Source organism: Alosa pseudoharengus, unplaced genomic scaffold (genome assembly GCF_046254945.1).
Source record: "Alosa pseudoharengus isolate Yale_2024_CS ecotype anadromous, Long Island Sound unplaced genomic scaffold, YU_APseudo_1.1 YU_APseudo_1.1_scf_16, whole genome shotgun sequence".
NCBI classification, from domain to species: domain Eukaryota; kingdom Metazoa; phylum Chordata; class Actinopteri; order Clupeiformes; family Clupeidae; genus Alosa; species Alosa pseudoharengus.
The window spans coordinates 22,698,422-22,721,756 of record NW_027468630.1 but is presented as its reverse complement, the minus strand read 5'-3'; the positions used below and the strand labels follow the sequence as shown (position 1 = coordinate 22,721,756).

The window sequence follows — 23,335 nt, the reverse complement described above, 5'->3', positions numbered from 1 at the left end:
ATCTAGTTCATCTGTGTCTTTGCGTGCCTGTTTCAGTGGCCTCCTCAGAGCGTTCTTTCTCTTCTTTTTGAAAGTTAAAGGCTACACTGTGCGTTTATGATGTCAGCATTTGTTGTAGGCTATATTTGTGATATGTGGATCAATTTAATGTAGGCTAGCCTATGAATATTGCGTTGTGTAGGCCTATGTTATGCATATGTTTTGAGTCAATGTGTTCTGTCTAATATGCTGTGCGATAGAGTCTTTAGCCTGTTTTGACACCCATGTCAGAAGCGTCAATAATTATTACGTTTTATTAATGTTGGTGTTCAACATTTTTATATTTCTCGTGTTCACCGTCGATTTCGGTGCAAGGCTACAGCAACTTTGTTACCTAGCGTCAGATAGCAGACGGTTACTTTGTTTGCGTTAGTATCAATCTGTGGTTTGCGACATTTTGTCGCATTTTTTCTGTAGTGTAGCCATAATGTTCTTGACAGTGATGTATGCCTGTGCTGTGTGTCATGCAATGCCAGTATGCTGTTGTCCATTAACAGAGAAAGGCGTTTAAATAAAATACAATAACTTTTTTTTAACCCCCCCCCCCCCACACACATCCCAAAACATTTTCATTGTTACGGGCTATCATAATTTCTGTGTCATTCTAGTGTCTTTCTAAGTGCGTGCGTGTGTAGCCTACGTGTGTACCTGCCTGTATACGCACAGAAATGTGATAGGTTTGCTTGTAATTGTACTGCGTCAAGATTGACAACAATTTCGACAACAAGTTGACAACATGACTGACTTCAGATCTCAAAAAGTTGAGTGCGTTCTGAAGCCGACCACTCGTTGATTTGTTGTGGATAACATATTTTATTTTTTCTCCTCTCCGCATCGACGACAATCGAATAGCGCAATGTAAAATGCAGATGGCTTCTTGCATGTTGCAGAGAAACGCTCAAATGCATGTCAATCGAAAGCGGAGAAGCAGGTGGTCACCCAGCCCTCCACACACACACAACAGCCCTCCCTGCATGAAACGTCCCTCTTCATTCTGCTAACATTTACAGTATAGCTATTCTGACCTCTTCCTCAATTTGTCCCTGCTGGGTAACGTCTCTCCTCCTCCGTAACGTCTCTCTCCACCTCCTCCGAATCCACCTGTACTTCTCCTTCCTCTGTGTTACTACACTGCACATCAAACGTAACGTCTCTCCTCCGAATCCACCTGTACTTAAGCCTTCCTCTGTGTTACTACACTGCACATCAAAGCTATGCTCCACTCCTTCAGCCTGTGCACTCGATGTTGACGGCCCTGCACCCGCTGTCAGTCGACCTTGGGGTGAACATTTCTGTGATTTTGACACATTTTGCTGCGTCCACTTGTAGGCTCGCAGCTTCTGTGCGCCCCCCTTGCGCTTTTGTGGTTTATTAGGCCTACTATCCATTTTCACAATTTCACAGACGGAAACTCACTTCTCTCCGCGGTCAGACAGCTCAAATGGCAACATTTGATAACCCTGGGAGGGGAGGGGGAGGGCTGAGAGATGTCATTGGACTAGCCCAATGTCCGTCAAGAAAATCAACCAATGGGCCACGTTTCTTGTCTCAAATGCCGTCGCGGTGGATATATTTTTTTTAAATTATTATTAAATTATGACAGCACCGGCCCAAAAATGTGCGTTGGCCCGATGGCCAGTCCATGCCTGGGTTGCGCATCTGTAGTTCGATGGAATGAGACATGAGAAACTACAAATTTGACTTGCATCTGATGTCGCAATACATACGTACTTTCATAAAAGCTATATAGTGGCGAAGCCATTAAGTTTAGAACAAGTTCGCCACTGCACCCTATCAAAAAGACCTTGTTGGCGACTTGAACCAAGTAGGGTGACCAGACGTCCCGAAAAATTCGGGACAGTCCCGATATCCAAGCAGTTGTCCCGAATCCCGAATCCTGCCCTAATTGTCCCGAAAATTATACTCAATCAGAATACTGAGTAGTTATTTTCTGATAAACATTAAAAACTGTCCGTAGAGAGTCTGAGTCGACTGCATGCAGCCCCCGATGGCAGCTAAGTGTCTGAATGCAGCCCGGCTACTTTGTTTCTTTTTGAAGTTCTATAATTAGGCGCGAATATGCACTGATTTCGCGAAGCCGAGGACATTGTGCAGGCAGCACAGCAGGCAGAGCCAGCGTGTGTGCAAAAAAAATACGTCGGAAGTTCGGCCTAATGTCCATGTCGTTTTAACATAATCTACTTAATCTAACAATTATTTTGTATTCTTACTTAATGACCCATCATTTTGGCAAGGCTTGTTATTAGCGTTAGGCTATTATCCTTATTCTGAAAGGTCTGATTTGCACTGTTACGCAGTCATTGTTTTTTTTTCCCCCCACAATGACATTTTGAGTTCATGATTTCTCTGTTGTATTTTGAGGCAGACTTGATGTTTGAATAAAAATGTGTTTTGGTACAGGTTTGAAAATTCGCTGTAAGCCTACCCCCCCCGAAAAAAAAAAAGTGTCCCGAATTTCAGCCAATCTCACCCTAGAACCAAGACAGAATGTGCTTTGGAGGAACATGTCAGTGATATTTGTCACATATTTGAGGGCTAGGTACCGATATTGAAATAGCTGGAGGTGCCTCTCTTGCCTAATATAAGGCCGGTGTGTTAGAAGACCTCCATGTCATACTGCAGGAAAGAGAAGGAGAGATAAAAAACAACAGGGCTCAAGAGGAACAATGGCATATCCAAATGCTTTCTTATTGAAGGAATATGCCAACTTTTGAGAAATTAGCTTATTTGTCGTCTACCCAAGAATGAGACAAGAAAATACATACCGTACCCTTCACTTCTCTGTGTGTGTAATAACCCAGTTTGGCACTGTTACCTAGCTTTTTTAATTAACTTGGAGTGGGTTATTCTACTTAGCCTGTAGCTAGCCTTTACATTAATACACAGGATTAGATGTTAAAATCCCTTGTGCCAAAATCCAAGGTAAAAACACATTCAGAAGCCCCTGCTCAAGTTTAACTTTAAAAAGCACACTACCCACAAATCCGCCAACAAATGGTCACAAGCACAATGCAAATGGCCTATCCAACAGCAGTAGCCTATATAGTATGCGGCATGTCATTGGGGTTATCAAGTGGGCACCCTCATTCACCGATGTTTCGTTAAGTTAGGCCCACGACACCTCATGAAGGCTTAACAGTGAAACCAGCGTCCTGGAGACACTCCCCTCCATGCTACCACCATATTACCACATTGAAATATCCAATACTCAAAATACTCTTAACCAGCCCAGGCATGGTCTAAGTTTGTTTAGGTCGGTCCGTCCCGTTGATGTGGACTGAACCATAAACCATAAAGAACCTTAGCCAAGTACCATCACCCTAGGCACAGCCCATCACAAACACAAAACAAATTAGCCAGTTAGCTTAGCCCATTATCTTAGGCCCCATCCCAAACACAAAACAAATTAGCCAGCAGTTAGCAGTTAGCTTACGCCCCATGCTGCCCCATATTACCACAACAAGCATCCAAATACCCTTAACCAACCTAGGCATGGTTTAAGTTGGCTAGGTCGGTCCGTCCCGTTGATGTGGACTGAACCATAAACCATAAAGAACCTTAGCCAAGTACCATCAACCTAGGCACAGTCCATCACAAACACAAAACAAATGAGCCAGTTAGCTTACCTTAGCTTGCGCCCCAGGAAGGGTAACTTCTCCTTACCCACCACCAAAACAAATGAGCCAGTTAGCTTACCTTAGCTTGCGCCCCAGGAAGGGTAACTTCTCCTTACCCACGACCAAAACAAATGAGCCAGTTAGCTTACCTTAGCTTGCGCCCCAGGAAGGGTAACTTCTCCTTACCCACAACCATTCGCTTGCCCGTTCTGCTGCTAAGGACATGTTTCTAACCACCTGCCTTAGACTTCGACCACAAATGCCCAATTCAGACAGCAAGCCAATAGCAGATCTGGCCACAAACCCACGTGCACCGATTTCAATAGGCCTTAATCGTGCACTCCAACCTCGCTTAGCTGCCTCCTCTGCTATTTCAGTATATTTAGCTCTCTTCAGCTCATTGGCCACTTCCACTCTGTCTTCCCAAGGAACAGTGAGTTCAATGAAGTAAACTATCTTCTCTGAATCCGACCATAGAATTACGTCAGGACGTAGCTTAGTACTCACTATATGTGGAGGTAACGCCATCTGCTGGCCAAGATCAACCTTCATTTCCCAGCCCGCCCCATTTTTCAACTGGCCGGTTTTACACCTGGCCTTCGCGGAACAAGGTTTATCCCCCTGACGTACAAAGTTAATTTGCCTTACCCCTTTACTAGCTGCTAATGAATTACCTTCTCTTCTTTTATCCTCTATTGCCGCTGCCACACATTTCAATACCTGGTTATGACGCCACGTATACCGCCCCTGGGTGAGACTTACCTTGCATCCTGATAGGATATGGTGGAGACTGCCCACACACGAGCAAAGTATGCATTTATCATCCTCACCAAACCATTGACTTAAATTCTTGGGAGATGGGAGCACATCATATGTAGCACCTAACATAAATCTGATCTTACTAGCTTCCATGCCCCATAGATCTTTCCATTTAATCTGTCTTTTTTCCACCCCTTCCCAGTTCACCCACTGCCCTTGTTTTGCCTGCGACACTGCCTTAGTACATCTTACAGCCTCCTCCTGTCTATGCATTTCCTCCACTACCATTTTCCTCTTTTCTCCTGCAGAAGCCTTACTCCACAAGGGTTTACTTGCACCCACCCCTAGACCCCCCCGCCCGTGCTGCACATGGCCCATTATATCTCTATGCTTCAATGCTGATTGAGCTTGCTTAACTGCCTGCTCTGGGTTCCACTTCCTCCCTGCATTAACTGAGGGTGCAACTTTCCTCACCACTGGGTCCTTGGACTGAGTAAGAGTCAATTCCAATCTAGCCTTAGCACACTTAAATTCCTCTGTCAGACTAGATATTGGCAACTCTACAATACCCTTCCCATACAAGGCTACACTGCTTAAGCAGCGTGGGACTCCGAGCCATTTTCTGACAAAGGAGTTGATCATTTTTTCCAACCTCTCTACCTTTGACAGAGGAACTTCATAAACTGTCAATGGCCACATTAGCCGAGGCAACAAACCAAACTGCAAACACCACAGCTTGAGCTTACCTGGCAGCCCCGACTTGTCAATTTTTGCAATACCTTGCCTAGTGACCTGTCTCAAGTCTTCAACCTGTGATTTATCACTAAGGCTTGCATCATACCACCTTCCCAGGCTCTTCACTGGTTTCTCCAGTACTGTGGGAATCACCTCCTTATTTATAGCAAACTTCTTATCTGTTACCTTCCCTTTAATAATTGAGAGACTCCTAGACTTACTTGGTTTCACCTTCATTCTGGCCCATTGCAGATTACTATTTAACTTACCCAGCAACCTGTTGGTGCATGGAACGGTTGTCGTCAAGGTTGTCATGTCGTCCATGAAAGCCCGAATCGGGGGGAGGCGTGGCCCTCCCTGCAACTTCTCCCCGCCCACTACCCATTTTGAGGCCCTAATAATGACCTCCATTGCCATTGTAAAAGCAAGTGGGGAGATGGTACATCCGGCCATGATTCCTATCTCAAGTTGTTGCCAACCTGTGGTGTAATCAGCTGTAGTAAAACATAATTGAATATCCAGAAAGTATGCTTTTACTAGGCTTTTAATGCTACCTGGGATTCTGAAATAATCAAAGGCCTCCCACAACAGACTATGCGGCACAGACCCAAAAGCATTAGCCAAATCCAAGAACACAACGTGCAGGTCTCTCTTCTCACGCTTTGCTAATTGAATTTGGTGCCAAATCATGCTGGTATGCTCTAAGCACCCGGAGAAGCCAGGAATTCCAGCTTTTTGCACCGTGGTATCAATTAGTTTATTCCTTTCAAGGTAATTTGTCAGTCTCCGTGCCACCACACTAAAGAAAACCTTCCCTTCAACATTCAGTAGACTAATTGGCCTAAATTGATTAATCTCCACTGCGTCCTTTTCTTTGGGAATAAATATTCCCCCAGCCCTCCGCCAAGCCTTGGGAATACTCTGCTTTTTCCAAACTATCTTCATTAATTGCCATAAAAATCTTAAAACATCTGGTGCACTCTTATACAACCGGTAGGGCACTCCATTAGGTCCCGGGGCTGAAGAGGCCCTTGCACGTTTTATTACTTCTTGCACCTCTTTCCACCTTGGTGGACTATCGTCGCATTGGCTACTTAATTCACCAATAGGTGGGATATCAGCAGGAAGTACCATCTCCCTGAACCTCTCCCTATCTTTGTGCACTCCCTCTAAATACTCCTCAAGCTTCTGCTTAGGTTCCAAAAGACTACCACTCTTCTGCATTACGAATAAAGACTTAACAAACTTAAATGGGTCTTTATAGAATGCTAGTCGGGCTCGTGATTTCTTCTTCCTATTTTTCCTAATATTTTCAGCTCTTCTTAGCACTACTAACCGCTCCCTCACATCTGCCTGTAGACAGTCAATACCTTCCTTCTCATCATCTGTAGCTTTTCTCCACTGCTTCTTAAGCTGCCTCCTCTCCTTGATAAGTTTATCTATCTCCTGCTGGCGCCTAGATTTAACTACCTCATGTAGCCGTTTTGTCCTTCTCTCAATAGTCCCAAATCTTTCCTTACCATAGCTATAAATAATGTCTCCCATTTTCTCTAATTTGCTTTCAGCCGTCCCCTTGAGCTGACCCAGGATACTGACCAAATCACTATTAACATCTTCCCACATCTTTAGTTAAAAGGAAGCTATAGGCCAACTGGAACAGCCCACTTTCATTGAAACTGAGTTATAGACACTGACTCAGAGCCCTCTACAATGCCTGAGACCTGAGCAGCAATGTAAAACAGATTGAAATTCAACCTTAAAAAGGTGCATTGGCATTTGAAAATAAGCAAAATCCTACAAGAGTTGGTAACACTATTGAGTGATTTTAAAAAGTAAGGAAACATTTGAGTGCATTATCAAATTTTCAAGATATAAGATTTAGTGAAATTTATTTTGCACTTTTATAATGTACTCCCTGTACAGCACAGTGATGCGTAATATGACCGATGCTGCACAATGACAGAAGCATACTTGTGCAATGTGGGTGCAGATTTGCATCTTAGTGTCACCAAATTATCTGTTGTCTGTTGTTACAGACTTACTGAAACAGTGCACTGCATGTCTAGATGCACAAGACTGACCTTGTGAATATGAGCATGATTTTGGCCTTATTACACATTTTTGTACAAAATGTAATGTATTTCTGCTTTGCTGCTTTTTTGCATTTCTGGTTAGACGCAAACTGCATTTTGTTGTCTTTGTACTTGTACTTTGCACAATTATAATAAAGTTGTGAGAGCATGTTAACATTTGCGGTTTGCAAGGAATTGCAGGAGTAGGGGATGGAGAGAAGTTGAGAAGTGTGATTCATTCTCCTCAGATAGTACATGGCAACACAAAGTGGTCATATTATGTACCACTTTGCGGTACATTTAGTTGAGACTGTGATCTTTGAGCAACATCATTTGCCCTTTCTTCATATCCTTCCTGTTTGTCATGCGGTTGACATGTTCACTGCCTCACGGAGGTAAGTTGTGGTAAAGGGCATGACATAATTCTCCAGTTCTCTTGTGCTCATCCTTGCTTCACATTTTTGGCTCAAGGCATCCTGAGGGAAACATGGACAACCACTCCAGCTCAAACATCACCAGCACAGATGTAGCAAAGCAGGTCAGCACTGGATTGTTAAGGTTCTGTTGTCTGCTGGGCATCCCCGGAAACATTTTTGTTGTAGTGTTCATCCTTCGCCACTTCAAGAAGGACAACTTCACCCTGCATCTGATGTTGAATCTGTTTCTGACATCCTATGTTTAACCACTTTGCTGGGGTTTATCTACAATATGAACTTTGAATGGACATTAGGCCCTACTTTCTGCAAGCTCCTGTTCTTCCTCGTCCTCAGCAGTATCTACCCTAGTGTCTTGACTGTAACTCTGATGAGCGTTCAGAGGTACCTGTTGGTTCTGCACCGAAACCAGTGGGCCAAGCTGGCAGGAAAGGAGAGAAGGTTCTGCTCTTTTGTCTGTGGGCACTTCCATTTATGCTCTCCAGCCCAGGTTCTTCAAATGCAGACGTAGCAGAAGGACAAAAGTACTGCACACGAACCAGTTCAGATCAGATAAAATCTAGTCTTTGTTATATGTGAGATACTTCTGGGGTTTGTTCTTCCATTCTCCATCATAGTGAGATCTTACTACTGCCTCCATAAGAAGGTCAACCGGACAGCCTTCTTCAGCAACCGCAGACTGACCAAACTGGTAACTACCATTGTGCTGACTTTTGTGATATTGTGGATCCCTGTTCATGTGATAAACCTTGTGGAGATAGTAGCAATTGCCTTGACATACACTAATCCATCTGCATCAAACAAAATCATGAGCTTTTGGGATTCAGGCCACATTTTTGTCAAAAGTTTCACATTTCTCAATAGTTGTGTTAATCCATTTTTATATTTTTGTTCATCTCGACAACTTTTCCAAAGCCTTTCAAATCAGACACCTTAAGAACAAGGTCATGAGCAGTGGTGTAGTCTAGTTTGCTGTAATGGGTATATTTTGATATTGCTTATAGGTAGCCTGTAGTGGGATACGGGTGGAAGAGTGCTGCCTTATTGGACAAAAGTGTTTTTTATATGTCCAGTGTTCAAACGGCTGTCACATTTCTATTAGTATCCTTAACAAACAACATAAATAGACATAAACCTGGGCTGCACCACATGCTATTCATTTAATTTTTAACTGCCATCCTTTTTTACCCATCTATTCTGTAAGTGTAATTGGAGCTCCATGGGCAATTCACATTCTTGCCAACGGGCTCCTCTGTTGTGTAACTTGTGCTGTCAATGTTTCTATTTATTATGTAACGTGTTGTCTGTCATGTCCATGTTGATGTACAGTATGTACTGGGTTATGCTTTGATGAGTCCAAGACAAATTTCCCCATGGGGACATTAAAGTATATTCTATTCTATTGTACACCTGCAGAAAATATCTTATGTCAAAATTCTATCAAAAATGTATGTTGATACATATCCTTGGATATTTTAAGTGGTTATATGGAAATCTTGAAGCTTTTTATTAGTATTACTGTTTATACTATCACAGACTACATCACTGCACATGAAGTACAGGTAAACTCACTGTATACTGTATTTCCTACTAATTGCTCAGACTGCACTATTTAGTGCTATGGACTGGGCCAGACCACCCCATGAATATATTTGCTTTGTAAACATTTATACTACCATTACTGGGGGCCTACAGTAGCACCGCAGGTCCACTGTGTTTGAATCTTATTATGACCGCCGCGCAGCGAAGCGGCGGTCATATAGGTTTAGTCAGATTTTTTTTTTTTTTTTTTTCTTTTTCGCATGCCCAAATTTCTGTCAATGATTCCCGGGACACTGAAAGACCGGGGTACACGAAACTTGGTGGGCATGTAACCCCACATGGATAGCATGGAACCATCGTTTTTCGTTTTGATCTGTAGCCCCCCCGCTGGACTGGACCCCCCGAAAGGAGGGTAGGGCAGACACAGTTTTCTGTGAATATCTCGAAAACCGTAGGGTTTAGGAGGACCATTTTTTTTTTGTATGTTGATCTCAAGGGGCCATGTCAACCCATTCCATAACCACTCATTTCATGTATAGCGCCACCTAGTTAAACACAAAAAAGTAAAAATTAGGTGTTGTAATTGAAGGTATCTGTGACCTAACAAAGTCAAAACTGTACAAAATTGGAAGTGTAGGATCATTATGACACCCTCTGTATGCACGCCAAGTTTCGTGGAATTCCGTTCATGGGGGGCCACACAATAAATTCATTTATGTTACTATACACCAACTGGCCTGTAGGTGGCCGGAGACAGTTTTCTGTGAATATCTCGAGAACCGTAGGGCCTAGGAGGTCCACCTTTTTTATGTATGTTGGTCTTAAGGGGGCATGTCAACCCATCCCATTACCACTTATTTCATGTATAGCGCCACCTAGTTAAAAATGAAAAAGCAAAAAATTAGGTGTTTTCATCACAATATCTCTGGCTGACAAGGTCAAAACTGCACGAAATTAAAAGTGTAGGATCATTATGACACCCTCCGAATGCATGCCAAGTTTTGTGTACTTTCGTTCATGGGGGGCCTTACAATAAAATAATTTATGTGTACATTTAGTGACGTACACCAAGAAGGATTCCCGGGACACTGAAAGACCGGGGTACACAAAACTTGGTGGGCATGTACCCCCACATGGATAGCATGGAACCGTCATTTTTCGTTTTGATCTGTAGCCCCCCCGCTGGACTGGACCCCCCGAAAGGAGGGTAGGGCAGACACAGTTCTCTGTGAATATCTTGAGAACTGTAGGGCCTAGGATGACCATTTTTTTCTGTATGTTTGCCTCCAGGGGTCATGTTAACCCATTTCATGTGCACACATGTGCACAGATACACACACACACACACATACATTCACAGTAATCATACGTATGACACATACTCACACAGTAGACATATGTACGCTTGCATGCACAGGCACATACGCAGGCACAAACACAAGCACGCACGCACGCACACACACACACACACACACACACTCACACACACACACACACACACACACACATAACATAAACATAACACAAACAATCAAGAATTTCTCAGAATTATAAACAGGCAAGATGGAGGTGGGGTTGTATAAAATGAATTTTACATGTGAAATCTATGAACTAATCATGTTTTGGTACTTGTTGTCTAGCAGATACCAGTGAGAATTGAGTGTGGATAATGCAATTTAGTGAGACAGTTAGAATCATATAGGCCTTTCAGCGTGATTTCTTTTTGTGGAAAAAATGTGCTGGACTGGGCGGCGGTCATATTTTGTACCGCTCTGCGGTACATCTAGTTATACTTTTTTCTGCCATGGGAGTCTAAGGCAGCCCATAGAACCGTCTGGTGAAAAATCATGAAATTTGGCACACTGATTGGAGACAGTCCCATGATTCATGTCAACAAGTTTCATGTCTGCACCTCAAGTGCTCTACCGTTACCAATGGGTCAAAGTTGGCATTACATCCATGCGCTAAACATTTGAACCCTACGCCACATTTTGAACATTGAGGTATATTTGGAATCCTTGGATGATGCCAAGTTCAAGCAAAACTAAATTTTCAGAGGTCACAAATTTTGTCCGATTTTCATGAAACTTGACACAAATGATCTTCAGAACAAGCCTAAACATAAACAAAAATTCCACGAGATTCCGCCAGAGACTTTCTAATGATAAAAAATCATCAGGTCAACCAGACAGCCTTCTTCAGCAATTGCCATTGTGGTGACTTTTGTGATTTTCTGGTTACCTGTTCATGTGATTAATCTGGTAAAGATACTACATAGCCATTGCCCTGAAATCAGCTTACCCATTGGTCTCTGACAAGCTTCATTATGTGTGGTATTTTAGCATAGATATTGTAAATAGCTTTACAGTTTTCAACAGTTGTATGAACCCGCTTATTTATGCTTACAGAAAACATTTTCAAAATTTTGGAAGACAAGAGAGAGTACAGGCCTGCACTCAGGATACTGAACTGTGACCTCAGAGATGCATGATTGCTTACAGATTTCCACACATTTATTTTATTATTATTATTATTATTATTATTATTAGTAGTAGTAGTAGTAGTAGTAGTAGTTTCAGCTTGTCCATTGCTGAACTGAACCTTAACACTGCTTTAGAACCAGAGCAGAATAAGGACATAATGGCATTAAACATTCAGAAAGTAAGGGCTGTAGACTGTTGTGTGTCATCTGTAAATATGATATTATCTGCGTTTTCTGGCAACATTACACAGTTTCATAACTAACTTTCCCTTTATCCTTATAGGTTTTACAAAACTAAACTAAATTTCGCAGGGCACTAATTTGGTCCAATTTTCATGAAACTTGGTATAGATGATCTTCAGACCAAGCCTCACAAAAGAAAGTTATAGCAGGCATTTTGATATTTGAAAGAGTTCATTCAATACAGCCAATAAAATTTGACCGTGAAACCGCCAAACAGGAAGTGAGCTCATATTTCAGCAGGGCTTTGATGTATGTAAGTCCGAACTTGGTATAGGGACTTGGCACCTGATTGTGAGAACACACTAGAAAATTGGCATCATTTGGCCTCTATACGGGGCGCTGCAAAGGGAGCTCGTATCTCAGCAACGCTTTGATGTAAGAAGTTTGGGACTTGGTACCTGATTGTGATGACACTAAGAAATTGGCATCATTTGGCCTCTATACAGTAGGGGGTCCTGAAATACAGGAAGTGAGCTCATATCTCAGCTTTGATGTACTAAGGCCAAACTTGGTACAGGGACTCGGTACTTTGTGAGAACGGAATGTGCACGGACATTGCCGTAATTTGGCTTTTAGGTAAAGTAAAGTAAATGAGCTTATATTTTAGCCATTCTTTATCCAATTGCTATCAAAGTTGGTGTGAGGGCTTGCTCATGCCATGGCAAGGCTATTCCTGCTAGTGTACTGCTAGTCCCCCACATTGCTGCTTGCAGCTATATTTATTATTATTATTTTTATTATTATTAATAATAATATTATTATTATTATTATTAGTAGTAGTAGTAGTAGTACAGTGGTTTTATTTTATGTTTAAACTTGTCATTAAGATGTTTATTATTGTAATTCTAACTGATATTGTTATTCTAATGATGTAAGTTGCTTTCAGTAAAGTGTCTGCCAAATACTTTAACCAACTACAAGACAAGAGCTGACATGTAAGCTATACTAAAGTAACCTTAATACCTAGGTGAGAAAATAATTCTGGGTTTGAATTCATTATGCAATTCACTGATTATGTTATAATATTGACTCATTGACTCTCATTTCAATTCATTGCAACTCCAAAACATCCCAAAATATCTTGGGTCAAGCTTGAAAGGGCATTACTTATGGCAGATTTCTTTTGACCTCTCTTTTGTTCTCTTATGACCAATCCTTTCTGTCTTCCAAAAGAAGACCAAGTAGCAAAATATTTTATGTCCCTTTTATTCCTGCCTGGTTGGCTCCTCCACTGCACATGGTTGGGCATTATGGATTTTGGCACGTGGCTACTTTCATTAGCCAATGCTGTGTAGGAGTTGAGTCATTAACAATGATCCATTAATTCCAGGGGGTGTTATTGCCGTGGCCAACTGAGCATACTGATACAAACTTGATCTGTTGTTTGGCTTGTTTGGGTGTCTATATGCTAAAGCAGCTTCATCGAAAATCATGCTAATACTCATGCTACATTTCTCTATACAGAGATAAACAGGAGACCTAGCAGTTGATTTAGGTGTACTTGATACTTAGCTAGCAAAAACAGCAGAATGATCTCTCATCTTTCTTCCTGTCACCTACTTAGAATTAGATATGTGTTAGAAGGCCGAAGCCTGTAACCCAAAAATGGAAACCCTCGCCCCCGACACCTGCACACGCAAAACTCAAAAGGAAGGGGAGGGGGAAAGGGAATAGAGGCCCCGGGCCTGTCAGATGGGACCAGGAGAAAGATGCTTACTGGAACCAACACGACCCCTACTGGGGTGGGCAGGGGGACCAAGTCAACCCAACTGGGATGACAATGTACCCCCAAGGGGAAAACACAGCTAATTATGAGGTTTTATTATATATTTTGTTACTGTTTCGTGGCTTCCACTGAGAAAACAAATAGTTTGCCACACAACTTGACTGACATCACTGTTACCTGGCAGTGGAGGTTAAGAGAATAATTAGACAGGACGCATTTTTTTTCTGTTCTTTCATATTGGCAGGAAGCGGTTTACGCGCTGCATACATCAGAGGCACAAAACCCATTTTCCTTTACAGTGGTCTATTATACAAAGCAACAAAAAAGAGGCAGTGTCCATGGCTGCAAGAAACCAACGAAAACCAGTTCTTGTCAGAACCGGAGGCACAACTTCATCAAGGGTGGGGGCCAGCCGCCAGTCTGCCCATGGGATACCTGCAATCAACAAGAAATCACGGTTCCCCCTACAGAAGTAAATAAAAGGAGAGAGCTAAACATTTGACGGGGTTCTCAGAACCTGCCTTAGCCTGTAGAAAGGTTTTTACTGCATTATTTGTGGGCATTATGATTTGGAATTGGAATTTAATGATTTCCCCCCCTTAAACGGTTAATTAATTTAAAATACAAATAAAAAGTTTAGCAACACAGATGGCTACATTTTGTTGCACTGTTGTTTTGGACCTCTTTTTGTGTTTATTACACACAGAATATCAGCGCAGATCAACATGCTAGGTAATATACATAATATGCTGAGCAGGATTGGCTATAGACTGAGTGAGAGAAAGGGATGTAGTGTGACTGAAAGGAAATAAAGAGAGGAGAAATAAAAGAAGATACTCTGACATCCCCAGGCTAAAGATAGATTAGCTATTAAACCCGCTTGACTCCTGCCAAGCAAAGACACCCAATTAACTTTTATGGCATGGTATTACTTTCATATGAGATGAACCAAGATTAAATCCTCAATCACCTTCATTACACTGGCCGAGGAGCAAGTGCACTCATTTCTGCCTAATGCGTTGGATTTAATCATGTTTACCAGGGAAGTAAAACAAAAGAGAAAGGAATTTGAAATACATTAATTGACCAAAGCCCAACAAAGGTTTCAAAGTCAATGTGGAAAAAATACTATTACTTAGTCATTCACATGAATGGTGCATATTAAAAGTGACCTTATCCATACTGAACACAATTATGTTATGTCATAGCCTATAGCCTCAGCCAAAAACCTGACATAAACCTGAGGTGCGTTCAAATTTGCAATCATAGGCAAACGTTTGCGAACAGCTTTCTGCTTGCCTTGAGTTTTCCATGAACGTTTGCAAACACTCACAAGCAATTTCAGGAGGTAGTTCTCCATGAACATGTTGGGAGTTGGAAGGAGAGTTACTGTTGAGATGGAATGTTTACACATAATTGTTCAAATGTATTTGTTCAGACAAACATGTTCGCCTCGAACATTTGCTTCTGTTCAAGGAATTTGAATGCACCTCTGAATATTGAGGTCCATGATCCAGCTGATTGGCTATGACTTTCATAAGCATCTCATTTCCAGAAATGGACTGATGTGTGGATGTGTTTGGAAGGGCCTGTAAGTCACATTCAATGGCAGGATCACACTGTAAATTACACTGACTGTTTATTTTTTCTTTCAAACAAAACATGATAATCCGATGACTGAAATCCGAAGCTGTGAAAATATTGCTTGTCGAAGCAATTATTATAAGAAAGGGATCACCCACAAACGATGGTAATAAGAACTAAAGATCAACATTTATCTAAACAGTAGTAGACTGTGCTATCCGCACAATCTGCAGTTCTCTTCTTTTAAAGTATATTTGCATTAACACATATTACTCACAGTGAAGTTGTCAAATGAAGGCAAAGTGTGGCAAAAGCTAACACTAAGATGGCAGGTTAAAAACTAAAGGAACATCAGTTACACAACACAGAAGTTACTCCATGCTTTACTTACTGCATGCGGTGGCATGCCAGTAGGTGAATATGCTGTGATAGGATTTTCACTATTCAGACACAAGAGAAAAAAAAAACACAAGAACTCACTGGAGAGTAACAATCTATCTATTGAGTAACAATCAACCCTCACATTAATACGCTGCCATTTATTTGTTGAAGTTCGATGTAACCTGCATATTCCATCACGTCTCTGAATGTTATGCATCATACACAAAGTTTCTGATAGCTTAAAGACTGCCTAAAGCAGCATTGCTTAAAGCCCTTTTTCAATCACACTAAAGCTAACAGGGTAGGCCTATTAACCACCTACAGGGGTTAGTGTGAATGTCTACGTGTTCAGCTGACGGAACAAGGGTCATCCTTGCTGGGTTTAACCTCGCCCTGAAGCAGCTGGATCATAACAGCCTTAGTCAGATAGCTGGAGGTGCCTCTCGTGCCTAAGGCCGGTGTGTTGTAGAAGACCTCCATGTCATCCTGCAGGAGAGAGAAAAAACAACAGGGCTCAAGAGGAACAATGGCATATCCAAATGTTTCCTTATTGAAGGAATATGCCAACTTTTGAGAAATTAGCTTATTTGTCGTCTACCCCAGAATGAGATAAGAGAATGGGGCAATTCCATGCAAAAATGTCACATCCATAACGGCAACACAATGCCATGATATTTAGTTGGCGTTATGGACCCTCACGGGATCAAAAGAATATATATACTATACTATACTATACTATACTAGAGACCTGAGCAATGTTAAACAGATTGAAATTCAACCTAAAAAAGGTGCAGTGGCATTTGAAAATAAGCAAAATCCTACAGAAGTTGGTAATACTATTGGGTGAATTTTAATGTCTCATTGTATACCCCTGAGCTTTTTCCTTTTGCTCTGATGTTAAATTGTATCTATTGGTAAATGAGTTAGATAGATAGATAGATAGATAGATAGATAGATAGATACTTTATTGATCCCCAAGGGGAAATTCAAGATTCAAGTTAAATAGGCTGCTAGTCCCTGTTAGAAATTACGGGGTAGCTGAGAGAGAGCCCCTATGCCCAGAGAAGTGCACACCTGCTTCTCTGCCCCTTCATGCTTGCTGCGGTCACATTGGAAGTCGGCGAAAGCCTCTTTGACAAGGCGGTCCAGATCCACAGTCTCCTGGAACTCCAGTTCAGGGTTTCTCTCCAGCACAATGGAGACAACCATCAGAAGCTGCAACACAATGTTGACTTTAGTTTTTTTTACAGTAATTACATAAAAACATATGTCTTACACAAATTTGTCTACTTGAGTGGTCAGCTACCTCAGACCAAATTAAAGTAAAAAATATAACGAGCCGTCAAATAAATGCTCTTACCTCCACAATAATTTGCCTGTATTCAGGTAACACAATGTTCTTCAGCATGTCCTCCACAAGCAAGGAGAAGTTCATCTCATACATGGTCATGTCCGACAGCGTGGGTTGCTACAAAATGAGAGCATACAAGGTCCACTGACTCTGAATCTTTCCAAACAAGACATACAGTATACAAATGTATACTTCTACCAAAGTGCTGAAAATGTTACCTTGTGGTACTTTTTGACACATGAACTCTAGCCTGCTCTACTACTGGCTACTTTCCATACTAGATACTGTCAGTCAAGTTGTCTTCATTTCACTTATTCTTTGACCACTACAACAGACGGAATGAAATAAAAAAACTTCTGATAATGTTAAAGGTGCAGTCAGCGATCGTACGCAATTACGCAATAACATTTTTTGCCACATTCAGTAATCATCTCCTCACGACTGCTACCTACCCATTCTGTGAGTTCACTGTAAAAAAAAAACACTCTCTGTAGGCAGCCCAAAATTATCTGGCAATACTGAAGGGAGAGGTGAGCTACCTCTTTGGTGTGTTTCGTTTGGTCCTTGGTTAACATATATGTACGTTATTTTGGACAAAAGTGTCTGTTATTAAATGTAAACATAAACATAAACAAAGCATCTTCTGCTACTGCGATTGCCATTTTAATAACCAGCTTCAACAGCACTTCCTCCCTTCCACACATCTCCTGATTTACAAGCTGTATGTACTGTATACACACAGGCTGAATTAAAGATCAGTTTATAGCAGAGTATAGCTGCCCATGACAGAGGAGACCCATGCCCCCAGATGAGCTGACCACTACCTGAGGGAGCTGGACTCCGGCCACCATGATGCCATTGCGAGTCCTCTCGAGGATCTGCCACACGCGGTCATAGAATCCCAGTGGGGTGCGGTTAAGAGCGCCATCGATTTGACGCCTGTGCAACCAAGACCTACAATGCACGCACGCACACACACACACACACACAAATGATGATTTTATTGAATAAAAAGTGGTTCTGAACCTGTGTGCCGTGGAATTTTATATACAGGCTGATAAAATAGGCCAGAGGGCCATTTTAACTGCATCAATGACACTGCTTGTTAATTAAAATAGTTCTAGGTAGTCATAAAGTGGCAGTTATAAAGTTGCCTAATAGGCTACATAATCTATACCATATGTGGTCTCAGCTCGTGAACACTCTATAGAAAAAATATATACATGTGTGACATACTTCCAGTAGCCATAAGGTGCCGTGCCTTGACGTTTTGATTTGAGGCTTGGTGTGAAAGGGCCTTAACCCTGGAGAATCACTTCTTCACGCTGCTGGAGCTAGGCTCTGATAACCTTTCACTGACATGACATGGAAGCATGTGTGTAGAAGATGGTGTTGGTCAGTGAGTTACCGGCTGGTGTGCTGCGGCTGGAGCACGTCCAGAAGCAGCTGTTTGACCTCACTGGGGGACATCTGGTAGATGTCCTGAGTTGCCATGTCTCCGGCACGGATCTTCAACTCGTGCTTCATAGCCTGAACAATCCACCTGGGACAAGTTCAAACACACTGCATATTAGATCTCATTAGAGAGTGAATAGTATGTGCCACTTTGTGATGTGTCTGGCATCATGTAGTGGTGACAAGCGCTACCGAAAACACAGATGGCCATCCATATTGTGATATGTTTGCTATCATGTTATTAGCAAAAAGGTCTACACAAAACACAAGAGGCGATCTGCACAGGCTGAAGACACAACAGGCGCCTGCTCACCCGATGCGGATCTTGAGCATGCCGTGGAAGAGCTCCGGGTTGTTGGAGATGATCCAGCCGATGTGGATGACCAGCTCCTGCTGCAGCACTGCCTCACGCTCCTGGGAGCACTTACTGTAGATGATGCCCTTGATGACCCCGGGGGACAGCGGGTTGGAGATCACCTCCTCCTCTTGCCCAAAGAGCCCCAGCGTGACCTGACGAGAGTAGCACCCCACAACAGGTGCCCCATCACCCCAAACAAACACCTCTTAATTTGTTGCAGTGCATTCACAGTACATAGTACTAGTAGGGGCCTCATTCTTAGGCAGGAATTCTCCTGGTGGCCAGACATTTGAAGGACTCACATCTCCTTCTCACATCTCCTTAAGCATGACCAGTGTATATTTTATCATGTAAAAACTGATAATCTAACAAAGTGATTTCGACTATCATGTTCTTGCTACTTTAGAGAAAATGGACACCCTTATGTTAGAGGACACTAGTTTCTCCACAATCTACCTTTACTCCATATCAGAATAAGGTCATGTTTTTCTGTTGAACAGCAAGAGAGACAAAGGAAGACTTTGTTCATTGATACTCAATTAAGGACCCAAGTCTTCTTGTTCTCTTGGGCCTGTTAACAGATTTCTCGTCTGTCTGCTAGGTAGAACATTCATCCATTGTTCTTTCTCCACCCTGGGGTCCATTACTTCCATGTACTGTAGCTCATGTGAGTAAGCAGCAGCCCATTTCATAATGAATAGTGGCAAAGGGTGCAGGCTATCCCTAGCATCCCTAGCAAGGCAGCCTGCTGTTTTATAAAGCTGATGACCTGTCTCCACCTCAAATCTGCCACTCTGCAATCACACTCCTGAGCAACAATCTATATGCAGATTCATGCCACTAGGTTCTGAGCTATAATGCCACAATAACACTTGGGTACACCCAGGATCAGTGGGTGGTGGCAATGGGTGACATTGGGAGAAGAGGTGGGGTAACTGTTAGGATTTAATACTGTTAAATAATTCCAACAACACCAAACAACAAATAAAGGAACACACCAACATTTTGGGAAATTAGCTTACTCGTCATCTTCCCCAGGATTAGATAAGATGATATATACCCTTCTAATCTCTGCTACTTCGGATTTACACAAGTAACAACAGGCCTTTTCATGTGCTGCATGCAAATCACTCCGCCCAAGTACTGTAGTAGTGCTTCACCTGAATGAGAATATAGTTCCTGTGTCTCATTTTTCACATGGTATTTGTACATATTGCAACTACAAGTCACAACATGTAAATGGGAAAATGTTGGAGTTCTTTTGTCACTTTTGGGAACTATTGGCTAGTTGGTTCCAACCACCTCAATTAGCTATGCTAAGCTAGGCTAACGTGGGTGCATCATACATAGTTGCACGCACAGAGACAAGAAGGGTATCTATCATCTCATCTAACTCTGAGGGAGATAGCGAATCAGCTAATTTCCCAAAATGTTGGTGTGTTCCTGATGCCTCATTCTTGTTACTGCAAGGCAAGCCGAAGGGCTGTCAAACATCACAAAGTGTTAGCGGCACCAGAGATGAGAGAACGAGAGCGAAAAGCTTAGCTCAGCCGCAAGGCTACAGCACAATAGGTGAGCTATGTCATGAAAAGCATACCATTGGCCAAAAAACATCTACTTTTGACCAATAGGAAGATGAACCTGTCTCAAGCCACTGGACACAGTGGTTACATTCATACTGTTTGAGTGCTAAAAACATCTGCAATTGACTGTAATGATCAGTGAACATTAAAATACATCATCTCATAAAGCCCATTGTATAAAATGCATTGAATTTTGGGTCAATTAGTTAAAGTCAATTAAAAGATTTGCCCCATTCTTAGTGATTGTACTCACCTGCTTGCTATGTACTAAAACACTAGTAATACTGGGGGCAAGGCTGTCCACTAGTTTAGTTAAGAGACTGGCCGCCAATCGCACAACAGACCTGGCAAACAAACACATAAATAGATACTCAAAGAGGGCACAAACACTACCTGGGGGCAAGGATGTTAGACAAAGCCAAATAAAAAAAGATAAATATTATTCACATCGGATTGGATCTGCTTATGCATGTATTTGTGAGTGTGGTTACAGCAACATGAAACAGTAGGGATTGTTCAAATCAAACAAATGTATGTTATATGGGCACTACGACAGGGCAGCCATGGCCTACTGATGGGGCAGCCGTGGCCTACTGGTTAGGGCTTCGGGCTTGAAACGAAGGGTTGCCGGTTCGATCCCCGACCAGTAGGAAAAATGTGGGCGGGGGAAGTGGTTGAGCACTGCTCTCCCATGCCCACATCCACGGCTGAAGCGCCCTTGAGCAAGGCACCTAACCCCTCACTGCTCCCCGTGCGCCACTGTAGCAAGGCAGCTCACTACTTCGGGTTAGTGTGTGCTTCACCTCACTGTGTGCTCTGTGTGTTTCACTAACTCACAGATGGGATAAATGCAGAGACCAAATTCCTTGTATGCGCAAGTATACTTGGCTTATAAACCTGATTTACGATTTTTACAATTTACAAGAAAGGTCTGCTGGTGTGCTTTGTGTGACTGGTCCAGTTTATGAGATTGTATCTGGTCAGTGTGTGCCTTCATGCTTTCAAAAATTGAGTTTAACATGTCGGTCTTGAGCAGTGCAGTACATTACCGTAAATGTTATTACTGTCTCAGAAATGGAAAGAAAGAAAGAAACCTTCTGAACTTTCACACCGGCTTGGCTGAATGTAAAGAGGAAACAAACAAACAAACCAAAAAACTCCCCTGATACGTCCTTAACCACAGGGAGACAGCTCATGCAAATGAACAGTGCAGTTCCCCCCCAGACAAACAGAAGTCGTTAGTATTTCAGGTCTCCTTCCCAGGAGAATACTCTGCCCATCAGGAGAGGCTGTCTCTCGGAATGACAAAACTGCTTTGGGAATTCAAAAGCTGCTGCGAGCCACTTTTCCTTGACTTGGGCAATTATTTTTTTTCCCCCCACATAAATATTGTCCCTCTTAAATAGGTCTGTGGTGGACATATTTTAATGTTCACTAATTTATGATCTGCATGAATGGCCCTCTGGAATTATCTTTCGTTAACAAATGGAATCCTCAGAGAGTGAGCGAGAGAGCGATATAGAGAGAGCGAGAGAGAGAGCGAGAGAGAGCCATTAAATGGACTTTACGCATACTAATTAACAGCTGCACACATGTGAAGGCAACACAGAGGACAGGCTGTGAGGAAGGAAAGAAGTGAAAAGCCACAACAACATACTAAGAACATAAAACATTAACCTGACACAAAATTATTATCGAACCAGTGTTGCTGGACCAATAGGATTTCTAATTGTCATGTCACTATTAAATTAATTTATTTGATTATGGCCGTCAAGAGGAATGGAATTAATTCATAATAATGAAATCCCAAATGGATAACATTTTTGAATGCCATCAATACATGAAAAAAAAAATGACTGGACGATTGAAGCCCTGTTGCTTGTGTGCAACTACCTTGATAAGCAAATGTTGTAAAGAGCTATGCACATGTATATGTACCGGTATATGTATTTGTACACTGAACACGGGTCAGTGTCATTACAAGTTAGTATCCAAAAACAATCTCATATCATGACTGTCCTGAGTGCTGGAGGGCACATGACAGGAACCTTGAGTTGTTGTGTACACATGTGTCACATTTAGATTCATATTCAGATTTAGTCTCATCATCAAATGCTACTGTAGTGTGCCATAGAAACAGGTTAACATATTGCCAGCCATATGTGTGCAAATCACATGCCTGTTTCATGTTATGGCCAAACACAACACTACTTCCACCAATGACTCATCTGAGAACAATGCTACTTTGTTCCCCTTTGAAAAACTTAAATACATGGTAATGAAGCTAATTCTACCAGAATTTACCAATTGATTGATAAAATCTTATTTGGATGGAATTTCACCGTATAAATAGACCAACTGTGATAACACATTGATCACATTGATTCAATTATTTGACAGCCACACTACTCAGCCATAAGATAAGTGCCCTTTGTTGTATGGGCCTTGAGGTACTATGGATCATTAAAAGAGCTCTAAAACTGCCCTTTGGTCCATCAGCTTTCTGGACGTGAGACATAAAACTGAATCACTGAAAGACTGCCAAAACAACAACAACAACAACAACAACAAAATAACGTGAGAATTGCGTGAGTAGGAAAGGGAGTGGGAAGGGGATCAGCTCCCTTTAAGGATGGCTGCCAGGATGGATGAGTGAAGCAGCCTCTCCTTCATTTAATGGCAAACCCAGTGTCTCAGAGATATGTCTGAGTGTTAACGAAGAATGGCCAAGCACATGCAGCGACCCACGCGAGTCAACGCTGCCTATTTACCTGCTTGGCATTGACCAATATGGTTGTGATATGAGGAGCTATAGAGCCGGCAAACTTCTCGGTTATGGCCGCAGCGTAACGTACCGCCAGCCTAAACAAAAGGGGGTGGGGGGGTGAGGCAGGGGAGGGAGGGAGGGGGTAAGTATGGGCTCGTAATCATACCGGCATAGAACAGAGATTGC

At 42.2% G+C, this 23,335-nt stretch overlaps 1 protein-coding gene across 3 annotated transcripts in view; it reads right to left on the bottom strand.

Moving 5' to 3' along the window:
- Window positions 1-15,292: 15,292 nt before the first annotated feature.
- phkb (phosphorylase kinase, beta) overlaps window positions 15,293-23,335 on the bottom strand; it is a 76,513-nt gene continuing 68,470 nt past the window's right edge. For 2 of the 3 annotated variants that reach the window (XM_076287481.1, XM_076287479.1), the window contains 7 exons: window positions 20,636-20,726; window positions 18,755-18,951; window positions 18,395-18,529; window positions 17,811-17,940; window positions 16,996-17,103; window positions 16,710-16,850; window positions 15,293-16,121 (listed from right to left, as the gene is read on the bottom strand). In XM_076287481.1, the coding sequence (XP_076143596.1) occupies window positions 15,984-16,121; window positions 16,710-16,850; window positions 16,996-17,103; window positions 17,811-17,940; window positions 18,395-18,529; window positions 18,755-18,951; window positions 20,636-20,726 (940 nt within the window). In that variant the 3' untranslated portion in view covers window positions 15,293-15,983. Of the gene's footprint in view, window positions 16,122-16,709; window positions 16,851-16,995; window positions 17,104-17,810; window positions 17,941-18,394; window positions 18,530-18,754; window positions 18,952-20,635; window positions 20,727-23,153; window positions 23,245-23,335 lie in introns of all 3 variants that reach the window. The other variant, XM_076287480.1, reaches the window with a different exon arrangement.